The 16,260-nt window shown below is 46.9% G+C and overlaps 1 protein-coding gene across 1 annotated transcript in view; it reads right to left on the reverse strand.

The window, feature by feature from the left end:
- EEFSEC (eukaryotic elongation factor, selenocysteine-tRNA specific) overlaps positions 1-16,260 on the reverse strand; it is a 281,659-nt gene that overhangs the window by 55,117 nt on the left and 210,282 nt on the right. Inside the window, exon 5 of the mRNA XM_008072921.1 lies at positions 11,113-11,769. Within this exon, the coding sequence (XP_008071112.1) occupies positions 11,113-11,769 (657 nt within the window). The remainder of the gene's footprint in view (positions 1-11,112; positions 11,770-16,260) is intronic.

Here is a 16,260-nt window from a genome sequence, read left to right on the forward strand (position 1 = left end):
GAGAGAGAGAGAGAGAGAGAGAGAGAGAGAGAGAGAGAGACACACACACAGTTGGGCTCTTCTCTAAATTATAGACTCTTCCAGCTAAAGAAGGGAGATCTCAGGGATCAGACACCAACACATCCAACAACAAGGAAAAACCTTCAGAGAACAGTTGGAGGGTTTTCATTTTGAAATCAATCATTGTGACGTCAAACCAAAGGCGATCCGTGTGGGCTTTGCTCAGCAGGCCTTGCTCCTGGAACAATGCTGAACCAGCGCCAGCACAGCTCCAACAATAGCTCTAAGTGGGGATTTTCGCTGTCCGCATGAATAATTGGCTTCATTTATTAACCTTCAGTCATGGAGGGACTGTGCTCCCAAGGAGCAGTCACTGGCTGTGCATAGAAGTTGAGGCTCTCACTTACATGCCAGGCGAGTCCCCATTGTCCCTGGCCTTTGAGCAGGGACTTGGCTGCCAGTGCACATAATTATGTCATTACATGTGTGTCTCTCTCTTTCAGGGCTCAGCTCCCGTGATGAGGTTTGGGAATTGCCCAACTTGTGAAGCAACTATTCTAATTCAAATTGGAGAAGTGACACCAAGGAAGGAAGGCAAATCAGCTGTGAAAGGGAGCTCTGTGAGGAGATCCAAGCACAAGAGAAAGGGCTTGGAGGGTCTGAGTTCTGACTCTGTCTCCTACAACTCTATGACTTTGAGCAAGGGACTTCTCTGCAACTCGGTTTCTACCTGTCAGAAAGGCTGTTCTTAGGATCAGAGGTGCTAATGCTGATGAGAACACCTAAGACCTGGTAGCAGAATGACTCCCTACAGAAAAGAATCTCAATGAGTGGATACCAAACTGTGGGAGAAGCTGAAGTGAAGAATGGAGGTACCATTTGTTCAGGAAGATCTTCTGACATACCCAGGAACCACAAGGCACAGTTATCTACTCTGCTGAAGAAAAGCAAGAAGGACAAAACACAGACTCAGCCTTAATCACATGCCCAGAGCTGCTCATGGCTCCCTGGTGCACTCCCTCTCATCCACTCTACCAAAATAGCCTACTGACCCAGTGAAGAATGGGATCCACAAGGAAGAACTCAAGAGGCTGCCTGGGTCATGGATGAGCCCCTTGAAAATGAGGTGTTAACTCTTTCAGATTACCTGAAAGCCACAAGGATTGACAAATTCTGGAAGAATTCTGGGGATGATGTTATTGTTCTAGAATCATCAGAAACATTTTGCTACAATGTGTCCTCCTCATTGCAGGGATATGGCCTGGCATGGTGGGCAGAGGCCCTGGAATGGCCCAGGAAATGGGCCAGCTTCTTGGCCCAGTTACTGTAAGACCTGGGCAAGCCAATTCAGTTCTCTACGGCTCAGTATCCTCTTCTATAAAAATAAGACAAATGTATCTACCTCCCAGGGTTGCCATGAGAATGAGAGGAGATTTCTCACATGCAAGTCTGTGAGTGATGATCGAATTCTTTGTAATTCTCTGGTGTAAACCTCAGGAAAGCAAATTAGCCCTCAATTCATCTCATTTCTTCAAACAAATCCCAGAGGTCTAGAACTTGGAGGTTGGCAGTAGACCAGGATATATGCCCCACACAGGGAACCCAACCAGGGATGAATCTACCCTTCTCTACCCACCATAGGCTTTCACACCAGGTAGGGCCATCTTCCGCAACACTGGCCTCTGTACCTCACTCTACCCCCGTTGAGTCTCCCTCTCTGTTTCTGTTCTCCTGTGTGCCAGTCATCACCTAGGCACTGACAGAGAGTAAAGCATCTGCTGGCCTGATAAAAAGGTACCTTGGTACAGCTCCCAAAGGCAGCTGCATTTTCATGAGGGAAAAAAGGAGACTTTTAACTGAGCACTTACTACATGCCAGGCCCTATGCGTGACCCTTCGCATGTGTCCCCTAATCAATTTCCCATCACAGCTCCTCTGAAAGAGGAAACAGGTTCTGAGGAGAGAGTGGTTTGCCCACAGCCACACTGAGCCTATGCCCAGTTCCATCCACAGGTCTCCAGAATCCTGTGTCTACAGATAAACAAAAGAACAATTTTCAGAGGGAGGTGAACAAGCACTTCAGCAGGTGAATGAGAGTCTTGGCTATTGACTCTGACATCGGAAGCCAGGAGAAAGGCTGAAGGCTTGGGTTGAGGCCACAACACTAGGGCAGCCATTTGATCTTCTCCCTCGGGAGATGACCTTCTCAACCTCTGCTTCAGGGGAACCTTTGTTTTCTCAAGTGGCTGGGGGCCAATGTGACCTTCAGCCTGCTGGCAGGGACCTGGGGGAGTGAGGGCCAGCAGAACAGACCAAGTGACCAACTAGACCGCAGCACAGCTTTCTATGGGGGGGTAGGGATACTGAGTTGACCTGTCTAGAGGTGGGGCACAAGAATGGCAAGGAGCCCAAGCTCTGCAAGACGTAGGTTGCAGGCCAGCCTGCACCCCAGGCTAGCATGCTCCCTGGTGCCCTGGACACATTTAACAAGCCATCGGCAGTGGAGCGGGACAGAGTCAGGAGCCAGAAGGCAGCACTGCTTCAGACTTCAAAGTCGGCCAGTGCTCCAGGTGGCGTCTGTATGTTTACACTTGGTTGGGCCAATGCCGCCGGCTCCTGTGGCCCAGCCTTAAGGCCTTCCCTGACCGGTGCCTGTGGGTGCCAGACCCAGGATGGCTGGCCTGATTCCATCATGGTGAGAGGGTAGCAATTTCTTGCTACCACCTCAACTGGGAACCAAGGCACCTGTGTTTCCATGAGGAAAAGCTGAATAAGTAGTATTGATGACCCCCACTGTTTACCCATAGCCCATTCTGTGCTAGGCAGAACATTTAGCATGTTACATGTATCCTTCCCCTTCCTTATCCCACCCGGTGAGTTTGGAAGTTTCTTCTTTGCCCAAAGTCTTAAACCTGCAGGTGGCCCAGCAAGCCTGGGACTCTGGCAGGCTATCCCTGGAGCCTGTGCTCACAGGGTTCCCCCCGAGGGCCTTACTCAACCTGCAGATGCTGTTGCCCTTGGCTCTCTCTTCTCCTCCAGCACCGGTCTTAGGGTGGCATTTGCACTGCCCTACCTGCCTGCCTCCTGCCTGCCATGTCCTGAGAACCAGCTTCACAATTAGGAGGATGCCAGCCAGTTAGCATGCGAAGGTATGCGTACTGTCCATCCTGTTGGTGATATGGACCTAAAAGGGATTTTTGAGTAAGAGTGGGAAGGACCACCTTTGTTTTGTAGAAAATGATTTGGGTGGAGCTGTGCGTGCTGCTGGGGGTGGCACGGAGGGGTGAGGAGGGAACTGTGGTAAGACCTGTGAGAAGGTGGATCACTTGGGGTGGTAAGGAGGGGCATCCTGGGGTGTGACAACAGTGAAAAGTGTGCCACAGAACACAGCAGGTGTTGCGGAGCACTTACTGTCTTGGGCACCAAGCCCTCATCTACTCCAACTTTTTCACGTTCACACAATACTGGGAAGGTGTGACTGTTACATGGAGAATGTAACTGCCAGACCACTGAACCGGCGGCTCCACAGACAGACCAATGCCAGGAGCCTCAGGGTGAGACTGGGGACACTGAAGGGTGGAGGCGGAACCTCTCACTAGGCTGCCCTGGCTCACTCTGGCCCAAGGATTTCTCTAGCATAGGTGAACTGGAGTGTCATGCCATCCCCCAACCTACATCACTTCCCCTTAGTCCAACCATCTTTGATGGTTAGCCCAACATTCCTCTTCAACTTCCCTGTCCCTGCCCTCCAGCTGCCAGGTACCCTGGGCTGAGGGCACATTCCTCAAATGGCCTAGAGCCAGGCACTGCATGGCTTCTGTGATTTACAGAAGCGGTCCCTGGACCAGGAACACACCTCCTCACCTTCCTTTTCTCCCTGCAGTCACTGTGTCTGACTAGAGAACCTTCCAGTCATTCAAGTCACAGCAGAAAGGTCACCACCTCTCTGTGCTTTCCCCTTGCCAGCCTACTTCCTATCATCTTGGCAGAGATCCTTTCTTCCAATCCTAGCCCCATCAGTTCTTTGTCAATCCCTGCCATAGGAATGTGTCTCTGACCTTCACTAGAAAGGCCTTGTTTCTGAAAGGCTTGGCCCTCAGCTCACTAAAGGAGGAGCAGCTGGTCTGAATCTGCATGTGGCAGACATGCAAGTGACCTCCTGGGGACAGGGCCCAGTGGTTCCAGCCTAAGCTTTTACATGCCCTTCACCCCTCAGATCTCTGCATACCTGACCTACTATTAATATTTACCTAATGTTTTTCCTTACATATATCTAAAGAGGAAAATTTACATGGTACTCTAGGGGAAAAAAAAAGAGTCACAGCCATAAATAGAGGAAGTTAATGGTAAAAGAACATACAATGAACATAATGAATTGGATCCTATTTATATACTGTTGCTGCTAGAAGACTCTGCATCTTGGTCCTGTTTTCTATTTATTAAAAGGCAGGTTAGCATGTAACAGAGGAGTGTTAAAGACACCTTTGAATAGATCTAAATCTTTCTCTGCAATATAATCAAAGGATTGAAAGAACATTGAAAAAGAGGAAGATGTTATTACTAAGGGATTCAACATTATATAACAGTATGAGAAACAGCTTTAACTGAAAGAAGAGCAATTTACTGCTGGTTAATTTCCAAGCAGAGAATATATGAAATAATGAATAAACACACATATACACTCTCTATCTCTCCATCTCTCTCTATATCTATCTATATCTATACATAAATGCATTGTTTCTAATTTTAATGGCTCATGACTTTTGCTTTCTAAAATCTATTAGGGTTTTCTAGGTGGCCACAAATATAACTATAAACTAAGTTCCATGTGGGGAGAGGTTTTGTCTTTCTTATCCACTGTTATGTCCCAAGTCCTTAAAACAGCACAAAGTAGATGTTCTACAAATATTTTCTGAATGTCTACTGCTGAATATTCAGTTCTTGTAAATGTTCCATAGATATTTAAAAAATGTATATTCTCTATATGATGGATGTATGTGTTTGTGTATCTAAAAATCAAGCTTATTGATTATATTCTGCCTCTTTGTTCTTATTTGTTATCTAGTAGGCCTGTTTGATTATAAAATATGAATTCTGAAGTGCCATACTATAATTACAATTCTACTTATCAAGTTGTCCTTACATCATGTGTGTGTGTGTGTGTGTATTTGTTTTTTTTTAAGAGATGTGTCTTCCTATGTTGTCTATATGTGCTAGGTCCTGCCACCAATCTGGCCTTAAGCAATCTTGCTGCCTTGGCCTCCCAAAGTGCTGGGCTTATAGGTGTGAGCCACCACACCCAGCCATAAGTTTTGGTTTTAATATGTTTGGGGTATACATATTTGTAACCGAGGTTTTTATCATTACATGATGCCTCTCTTTACCTTGGTTAGTATTTTTACTCTTAATTTTACCTTGTCCAAATTTTAATGTTACCACTTATGCTTTGTGTTTATAGTCACGTGACATCTTTTCGTTCGTGTTCTTATACTTAACCTTTGCCTATCACCTTAAGTATATTTCTTATAAACAGCATATAACTAGATTTTGCACTTTAATCCAGTCTATCAGTTTCCACATTTAAATAGGATAATTCAGTCATTCACATTTAGCGTAATGACTGATACTTAATATTGTTCCTTCTGCTTTTGTTATTACTTACTTTGTTCTTGTTTTCCTTATTTTTGCTGGTTTTGTCAAATTCAGTGTTTTCTTTGTGAATGTGAAAGTTCTATTTCAATTTCATTCTACTTACAGTTTCTTTCCCTTTCTTTATATTCAAAATCATACTCATATTTCTATATTTTCATTTTGAAATAGAATACCAACTATTTCCCTTGCCACCATATGCTCTAGTTCTCGTCCCCAAACCCTCTCCCAGGAAAGATTAGCCCTTCAGAACATCTTCATGTCCCTTCTCCTCCTTAGGTGACACCTCTGGATGTGTCTACCAATCCAAGCTCCCACTCCTATAATGCAATTCCTAAAGACTGCTGAGAGGGCTGAATACATGTAGCTGCAGGTGATTTTTAGAATTTTTCTTGCAGGATGCTCATTCTACTTCAAGAGCCCTCTTTACCACTTAGATCAGGAGTTGGAAAACTATAGCCAAAGAGTCAAATTCTCGGTGCTACTTGTTTTTACATGGCCTGTGAGCTAAGAATGGGTTTTAAATTTTCTAATTGGAAACTATCAAAAGAAGAATATTTTGTGATATGTGATAACTATAGGAAATTCAAATTTCAATGTTCATTAAAAAAGGTTTCATTGGAATACACACCTATTTATTTACATATTGTCTATGGCTGCTTTTGTGCCACAGTGGCAGGATAGGTACTCAGTGAACTGCAAATGATAGTAACAGTTCTAATTCGCACCAGTTCACCCAACCAAAACACTTTATCTATTTTCATTACTACTGCATACCCATTATGTCAAAACAAGAAAATGCACCTGAAATGTTACACTTTTAAGGTGCAGTGAATGTGTATTATTATTTTATCAAGCATTGTGCTTATTAGTTGTGCTAATACAATACAATATACACTGACATCACAATATTCCCAACTCACAGAAAAACAATGGTCAGAAAAATAAGAAAACGTAAACAGTGTATCTCAACAGGGCAGAGACAAAAAAAAATTTAAAAATGAGAATGAGGCTACAACTAAAGTAAGTTTCTGAGTGGCTCATTTGTTAGCCAAGCAAGGAAAGCCATTTACCAATGGTAAGTTAATTAAATTGTGTTTGATTGCAGCTGAAAGAAGTATCCAGCGAAAATAAGCTCGTCTAAGACTATTAGATTTTAGGCCAGGATAGTCGCTCAGGTTTGGCCCATGGGCCATAGTTTGCTCTACATAATACTAATGAGTTAAGCCACGTCTGCTAGGGTACCTGACCACCTTATAGTGTGAGCCAGTGAAGCAGAGCACAGCACAGGAAGTAAAATAACAGGCTGGGAGGCTTGAGCATTAGCATCTTCTGTGTGCCAAGCACTGTCCTCAGCATCTCATATTGGCATCACTCTGTTATTTTCTTTCTAGGCCTTATTGCCACCCGAAAGTATCTAGTTTGCCATTTGTTGTTGGTCTCCCCTGTGAGGACATGAACTCTATCTTGTATCCCCTGGCACAAACGTAGGAGCTCAATAAACATCTGAATATTTGAATGAATGATTCTTTTTATAGGCAATGGGCTTAGGAGGCATATATGTCTCAAGCCTCCACCAAGTAAAAAGTGTTAATTTAATACATATCTATAGAGGGCTGGCTTTTCTTCATGATGAACTGATAGCTCAGAGGCCCAACCCTAGCTTCCCAGAAAGCTGACTGTGCTTGTAGAGAAGATGCGCTGACCTTGCCCTGCATCACAGAGTGAGGGTTGGGAGCTGCTTCGCTTTGGTGGTGGAGATCCTGCCTAGGAGATCAGAATTTACCTTTTTAAGATGCCCTTACCTCCCAGAAATCTCTTGGGACAAAGGCCTGTCTAGGAAGCTGAGTAGTGGCTGTGATGCACCCAGGAATTTTTGGAGTCAGCCAAGCACAGTTGGGGAAAGATGAGCACAGGGCCCCTCTCTGGCCCCTGCCCTGGTCAACTACACCCGTGGACCAGTCTTAGCTCCTTCCTTAGCTCCTTCCTGACTCTTAGCTCCTTCCTCTTCTACCAGCCCTGGATGGCTCCTGATAGGGACCAGGGGGACTGGTCTCTGTGCTTCACAGAGGAATAATGGAGTCCCGGGACAAAGAGTGAACCCAAGCTCCATGATTTATTATTTTGACTCTAAGAGCTTAAAAGTTAATATTAATAAAAAGCACACAACAGGAGACAAGCACTGATCTCAGAACCTTATGTGAAATCCTGCATTCTACCGTCATCTAACTCCTGGTGCAGCAATGTGAAGATTTCCACTTCTCAGAAAAGGAGAACCAGGTGTAAAGGAGTCTCCTGACCTGCCGAAGTTTCTACACTAGCAGGTAGTGAGGCTGGGAGTAAAGACCAGGCCCATACATGTGACCAGTGTGCCACATGGCTGTAACCCTGGTCAGCCAAGATGATCTGAGAGTCTCCAGGTGATCTGGGACCTCAAAGCAAACAGTCTACCTCTTTCCCATGAGCAAGCCCAGCCTACCTCTCATGAGCTGCACTGGGAACTCTACCTTCTTGCTTCACCTGAGCCTAAGTTGACTCTTAGGTATGAAGCCACAGGCTTTGGTGGCTCTTTCAGAACAACCCTATGAGGTCAAGACTGTTTGTCCTTTGAAGACATTGAGATTAAATGACTGCCTGAGACATAGAGCTGTTACATGGTACAGCAAGGGTCTGAGCCTAGCCTGTGTGATCCCCACGTTGAGCCTTATCGGGAAGATAACTCCCCTACCAAGGAGAGTCCAGTTTTTAAGAGCACACATAGTCTTTCAACGTACAGCGCAAGAATGTGCCTGACATAGTGGAAAGACAGCAACTTAGACAAGTTAATCCTGGGCTCAAGCTCTCACTTTACCACCTTATGACCTTGGGCAAGTCACTTCACATCTCTTGAGCTGATTTCTAGTCTGGTTGCCTTTGGGGAGAGGGCTGGTGGGCTGAGTTCAGAGCAGGAAGAACATTTACTTTTACCGAATAACTTTCTGTCTTGTTTGATTTTTTTTTTTACCGTGTGCATATATTACTTTTCCTACTTATTTACACATAATTTTATGAGAAAGTAAGTGATCGATTTAATTGGAAAGAAATGTACATAGGAAAAATAACTACCTCCTTCTCAAGGTTATTATAAGAATTCAAAATAATGTTTGCAGCGAGTAAAGGCACACAGTATGTGTTTAACAATAGCATGGTGATGCAGCGGAGGGTGGCAGGAAGTAGGCTGACTCCTGCCCCTGGGTCCGGAGGACAGGGGTGGCACAGAGGGCCCCCAGTCTACAGTCCAGCCCCTGACGTCAGGATAGGTGCCCATTCAGCTAGAACTTTAGGGGGCTGGTAGTGGGGGGAGCTGCTATCAGTCTGGGTTCTGAACAAATTGAGATTAAATGCATAAGGCATACTGTCTTGACCTCACAAGGTTGTTGTAAAAGAACTGCCTATGGCTTCAAACCTAAGCATCAACTCGGGCTCAGGTGAAACCAGAAGGTAGGGCTCCAGTGCAGTGCTTCTCCCTTGTAGGAGCTCTGGAAGCCCCTCTTCCCTCACCAAAGCCTTGGCTCACGGGATCCCCCTTTACACATATCCAAAATACCCCCACAAAGCTATCCATGGTTGGAAAAGGCCTATCTCTGCTCAGGGTTGTCTATGTGGGATTTGGACTCTGATTCTGTGAACTGCAAGTCTAGGGCTCTTGTGCCTCCACTTCTAATCTCCCTGGACTGAACAGGAGAAGGCTGGTGGTCCAGGGATGCCCCAGATTGGTGGCAGGACCTAGGTCAACATGTCTCCCTCGTACCCCTCCCAGCCACCATTATAAGACTTAAGTCATCTTGGCAGTATGTATACTTGCTCCTCAGAGACCTACGCTCCTGGTTCTCACAGGAAGCGACTGCTGCACCACTGCTGACGGGCCTGAGTGGGAGCAATTACAGCCAGGAGCCAAACCAAGTAGGACCTTATTCTCTGATAGATATTTTACTATAGAATAATTATGCTCCATAATGCTGCTAATAAATCAAGCTAGACAAACAAGCAACATGCACTTTATCACCTTCATCTTCAATCTGCATCTCAGGGCCAGACTATGGCTAATGGAGCCCCTGAGCAGCCTCCGAGGGTACTGTTGGAGCTAAGAATTCTGAGTTTTGGGTCTGGGACAGGGTAAGGAAGGGGTTGCTTCTCATTTCTCCGTACAAGGGTGGGTCTAGGTACAGGGGAAGGAGAGGAAAGAGACAGACCTTCAGCACCCAGAATCTTTGAGACAAGGAGGATGGGAGGGAAAGGTATCACAATGACAGATAATTCTAGAGAAGAAACCAGTGGATCTGGAAGGAAGAAAGAACAGAAAAGGAGGGTAGGTGATAGAAACCCAATGCCGTGTGACATCCTGATGCCTTCCCCTGAGCACCCACTCTGTATAGACTCATCTGCACTGAGTCTGGGATGAGAGATCATCATTAGGCTCCTGTGAGGAAATCTGGTCCTTGTGGAAAGCCTCAGGCCAGACTCCTGCTAGAAGCCTGACTTTCCCTTCACTCACAGTAGGGTCACCAGCACTCCATACTCTAATCCAGTCAAGCTCCAGGACAGTTATCCCCAACCCACTTAGGCCCACACTCAGGAAGCTAGTCACAAGGAACAGAGAGATTTGGATGTCCATCTATCCCTCATTCAAGGCCAGGTGGGCACAAATTCCCACTCAGAGCTGCAAGGACAGCTGGTGGGGGTGGGTTCGTGATGGGAGGAGGTGATGCCAGGACTGTGGGGGAGACCACCATGTTCTGCCCACTCTAGTGATAGGCCTGTCAACTAGACTGGCTCATCCACATACCTAAGACCTGTGTCCAGTGACAATGAGCTCCAGGCACCCTAGGCAGCCAGTGACTAAACCCCTTACTCTGTCACCTTTCTATATTTCCCCTCTTCTTGCTCTCTGGCAACCCCTGTCACCATTAGCCCTCCATCCTAGCCTGCAGGCAAGGACAGACCAGGCCTGGCCTGCACAACGGGTAATGTTGCCCTTTGAACATGCGCAGCTTAGGGTGGCCATGGGCAGGCAGCCACTCAGCCTGAGGGAGGTGTAGTACCCACTAAGGGCAGGAGAGCAAGGCCTGGTGAGGGTGTCAGGGTCCAAGGAGGTCAGTGCTAAATGCTGGTTTCTGACATTGGCTGTGGGAGAGGCCAGACCTGCTTGAACCAGGGGCCACCTCCACCATGAAATAAGTGTGGGTGGGGGGCAGCCGGGGGCAGGGGTTGGGTGCAATGAAGTTCCCCAGCTTAGGTATAGGTCCTGGATCTGTGACTGAACTTAGGCCACTTGGCCACTCTGGGCATCAGGTGCCTTGTCTAAAAACTATAGAGGGTGGGACCAGAATACCTAAGAGGGCCTTTCTGACTCTCATCACAGACACTAGACTCCGTCCATCCCAGCCACCCAAGCAGGAAGAAGGGGCTTACAGGGCATGCTTACCCGCTCTACAAGGCCATGCTTGTGCTTCAGCTTGTACACCTTCAGCGTGGGCAGGAAGCTCTCAGCATAGTTCTTGTCCTCCAGCCCGTGAAGCAGGATGCCATGGAAGGCCAGCCTGCACACGTTGGTGTGAATGTCTGCATCTAGCTTGGAGCCAATCACTAGGCATAGCCGAGGGCAGGTGACAGGCTTCTCAAACTCCACAAGGGCCCACTGCTGCCGAGGAAGATGGCCCTCTGTGGCCTGGCCTGCCTTCTTGTTGGCCTCATCACTGTCTGTCACCCTTGGTGCCAAATCCTTGCATAGGTACTGCTCCTGGAAGAGGTATTCTCGAGAGAAGTCAAAGGAGTCCAGAACAGGCTCGTGGTCAAAGCAATCTGGTGCAGGGCTGAAGAACATCAACCGGCCCATGACTGTCTCATGGCCCACCGTGATGTGGAACTTGGCCTTGGTCTGCAGGGGCCCCCGGAAATATGGGATCTTTTCCACAGAGATGAGGGCTGCATGGACAGTGTGCAGGGACTCAGGGGCACACACCAACCCGCGCTCCAGCAGCTTGGGGTCAAACTGGGTGACACAGATGCCCAGCCGGTCTCCCTGCATGGCTGAGGAGACAGGCATATGGAACATCTGCATGGACTTCACCTTCTTCACCACCTAATGGGGAGCAAGAGATAGAGCACATGAAACTAACAAGCTTCAAGACTGGGGAGAAGGAGGAAGATGGAACTCCAGCTAGAGAAATCTTGTCCCTGTGCCCACCAATGACTACCTGGCTCAGGTGCTGATGCACCAGGCGGACCAGCCAAGGGGAGGCTTAGGGCCCAGTTAGATTCCCCTTGGATGGAGTGGCAGCCGCCCTGAAAACATGAGATCTAGGACTACTATGCAAGATGGGGCCAGGGCCTCACTCTACAAGCTTCACTCCTCTGGAATGAGGGCAGTGGGTCACAGCTGCCAAATCCTGGATGACCTTAGTTCCTTCTGTCCTTGTTCCTCTCTAAGCTCCAGTCCTTCCAGGCTTCTCCCTTTCCAACAACCAGTCCAGCGCTTTCTAGCCCTCTGTATGGGTTTTCCCTACCTCCTACCCTCAGAATGGCCTTCCCAGTCGCTCAGCCTGCCAAGCTATGCCCTCTGCCCTTTAAAGTCCAGGTTGAATGCCCCTGCTTTGGAAAGTCTGCCCAGTGGGCTGAGCTTATTCTTATCTCCTTGGTGGTGTCCCAGTCCCTCTGAATCCTACAGCCACTGTCACTGTCTCTTTTGTATCTACTGCCTGCTGGCCTGTGGGTGGCCCAGGGCAGGCTCTTCTTCATTCATTTGACACACACCCCAAGAGTGCCTACAGTGCGCCAAGCACTGTTCTGGGGGAAGGGACAGAGCAAACTCTGTTTCTAAACTGCTTGATATGTAGAAGCAACAAAAATAAAATTACATATATGAGACAAATAATACATACATTAATATTAATTCAATTTATATCACCATACATAAAATTAATACATAAAATTATATGTGTGCATGCATATATAATTTAATAATTATATTACATATAGCGTATGCTATAAAGACAACTATGCAGGGTGATATGCTAGAGAAGTCCTGGGGTGGGGGGTGTGAATGTCTGGGTCTTTAGATGGGTGGTCAGTGAGGGCCTCCCACAAAGCCAATATCTGGGCTAAGGCCTGAGCATCAGAAGTAGCCAGTTGTGTGAAGACCCAAAGAAAGAGAGTTCTAAGTGGGAGAACCAGTAAGTGCAGGACCCGAGAAGGAAGAGGCCTGGGGAATCTGGGAATAAGCAGAAATAGGAGAGTTGCAGCAGGCGAGGGAGGGAGAGAGCAGGAGAGGGAAGGAGAGAGCAGGGGAGGGAGGTCAAGGCTTAGGCCCTGCAGTATCATCGAGGCCGAGGCCGGAAGTCACTAGAGGAGTTTAGGCAAAGGAGTAACCTGATCTCATCTTTGTCTCTAAAAGATCACACTGACTACTATACTGGGCAGATTTCTCTGCATCCATAGTTTGTAAATCAGGAACATGTTCCTGAAATAAACGAATACTCCTACTATGATCCACTGTCCCTGAGCTGAGATTTCTGTTTAACAAAGCAGAGAAATGTGTAACATATTTCAGAAAACCTGACATCAAAAATTGTTCAGCTAAAGAGAATTTTGATACTTAGGTTGCAAGTATCCCTGTCTACCAAGCCTGGATGTGCCAACACTCATTTTCTCCCTGGGTAAAAGGAGAGTGTTGTGCTAATGGCCCACTAGCCCAAGACCTTTCCTGGAGAGCCATAATACTTAAGTGTTTGTTTAAAGATCATTAACTACCTAACCCAAGAGGTCAGGGGGCAGAGAAAGTGAGAAGCACAGTGTCAAAAGCCACAGCCAAGATTAATCAAAAAGAAACATAAAACATCTCTGATATGGTCTGTAAAGGCAATGGAAAAATAAGATTTTCAGGAATGTAACTCAGAGTAACTAGAGAATATTGTCTTACACTAAGCATTGTCTGCTCAGTGAGTAGTGCCTGGATCACAGCTCTTCCCTCCCAGATGCCCACGGCAGCCCATGTAGCTTTCTGAAATGACTAACTGATGAGGTAATTCTTTGTCATTAACTTGTACATGGGCTCCTGTCTTCTACTTCATGACTTTCAAACCTTCCAGTCATAGCTGCTATAAGCAGGAAGAAGCTTTGGCTAATTGAAATTCCATGGGGATGTCCTGTGATGGATGGGGGCCTCTCGGCACCCCCTCGGTGCCCCACAAGATACTCTGCTGAAAAGTCTGGTTCATGGGTTTTAGCCTGGCCTTCATAGAAGCCTCCACAATGCACCCCAACACCACAGCCTTTTCCACCTCATGTTCTCACCAATACTTTAAGCCCTAGCCAATGGAGACTTGAAGAATTCCCTGCATACACTGTGCTTCTGAATGTCTCTGTGCTTTGCCCACAGGACTCTCCCTCCTTGAGATTTCTTCCACTGGCAAATTCCCATTCATCCGTAACCCCAGCTCCCACAGCCCTTCGTGGAAGTTTTCCCTGACAGTTCCAGACAGAGCAGGCTGCTCAGTTCTGACTTACTGCATGGTCACTGCTGCTTTACAGATCAGTCCCTGCCTCTGTGTACAGACAGATGTAAACTACAATAAAAGAAACACCCATGAGCCCCCATATCCACCCCAAGAGCTACATTACCCATAAGTCACACCCTCCTATGTGCCTTCCTCACTGAGCTCTCCTGCCTGTGTCAGCGGGAGGCAGCAGCTGCCCTGAATTCGGTGTGAAGCATTCTCTTCCTTTTTATATACGCATGTGTATGGTTGTGTAGAAACTCACTACATATGGAGTACATATGTCAGTCAATCATCTGTCTTGTTGTGTGTCTGCACTGTATGAGTGAAACATCATGCCAGTACTGATACTAAAAATTCACGCACATGGTGCATGCACCCGTAGCGCATTCATTGACGATGCCATCTACCACACTGTGCGCATTTAACGCCATCTGGGTTCCTATCAATGTGCTCTGGGGTGCTTCCCGTTCTTTGCTGAAAAATGCCGCAATGCCTCTCCTAACAAGATCCCGCCTGAGACACGTGAAGGGGTTCTTGAGGAAACGGACTTTGGAGCAGAACTGCTGGATTGCAGGGTGAGTGAATGTTCAACTTTTCAAGCTAGGTAAATCAACTTTCACCAACAGGGTCCAAGACACCCATGCTATGCACATCTTTTCCTACATTTGACATTGTCAGATTTTCAAATTTTGCTTATCAAATTTGTGTCCACTACCTTCTAAATCTTGAGACAGGGACCATGCTCTCCCTCCTGCTGCATCCTCAGTGCCCAGCACAGGGGCTGCTTAGAAACCCTGTTTATGACAGGACTAGTTAAATACATAGCCCCTCTGAAGAGAATGACTACACCAGATTCTGGAAGAGAAGTGCCCCTCATGGCAAAATCATACCTGGCAAAGCACCAAGTTGAGATTCCAGACCTGCTGGGGCTTGAGCGAGATCCTTGTATTTATGAGCCTTCTGTGAAGGAGGGCAGCCAGGGGCCTTGGGTCACCCTGACGTCCCCCACCCCCACCTCATCCCCTCCTCCACCCCATCCAGCCAAACGCCAAGCAGGCTTTATTCAAAGCATGTTCTGTTTTCAACGGGGCTTGTGTTCTTAGGACTGAAATAATAAAGAATGCCTTACCAGGGCACCGTGAAGAGCAGAAAGACAAATAACTGTGCAAATCAAGATTTTAAGGGCCTAGACAGGAAATTGTGAAGCAGATAAAGATGGGGACAGGGCGGTGTGGCACTACCGTGGGTTCTCACAGGGTGCATGCTGACAACATCGTCACAAAGGGTCATCAGCAAGCCCGCACTCTGCTGAGGAACACTTCAAGAATAGAAGATCCTGTTCAGAACATCAAAAATATAGAAAAGTGGAAAACTTTACCAGCATAAGAATGAGAAAAACAGGCTTTCCTTTCAGCCATTTATTTTCTAGTCAACTTTGAGAGACTCTATCCATCTATTCAACAACTCACTCAGCAAATATTTACTAATATCCATGTTGTGTGGCTGAGATGGTGTATGTACATTCACTCAACACATAAGTATTAAGTTTGTCTCAAGTACCAGGCCCAGGCCTTGGAATGATATGGGGGTGAGCAAAACAGACAGTTTTGGTCCTATGAAGTCTACTGGAGAAGATATGTTAGTAAATGTAGGACTATAAAACTGTGGGAAGGTGTTATGAGAAATAAACAATGAGGCTCTATGAGTGCGAACACCTGGGCGACCCAATTCATCCTGGGTAGACAGCAAGGACTTCCCTGAGGAGGTAGCACTGGAGCTGAGACGAGATAGATGAGAAGGAATCACCCACGGGATTCTAGGATGAGGGAAGAGCAGAGTGTGCCTGAGGCCCTGAGCAGGAAAAGAACCTGGACTGCTGGAGGAACTGAAAGGTGGCAGGGCTGGCTGGGGTAGAGTGGGCTGGGGGATGTCAGGTTAGAGACACAAGCCAGCCACCTTCACCATGGGCAGACGCAAGAAGAAGCCACCAGTGGTGGGGTGGGCTGTGGTTGGCAGAGGAATGACACCTTCTAGCTTGTATTTTTATTTTTAATTATTTTATTTTATCTTAAAAA

Source organism: Carlito syrichta, unplaced genomic scaffold, assembly GCF_000164805.1.
Source record: "Carlito syrichta isolate Samal-C Ts95f unplaced genomic scaffold, Tarsius_syrichta-2.0.1 Scaffold315518, whole genome shotgun sequence".
Taxonomy (NCBI): domain Eukaryota; kingdom Metazoa; phylum Chordata; class Mammalia; order Primates; family Tarsiidae; genus Carlito; species Carlito syrichta.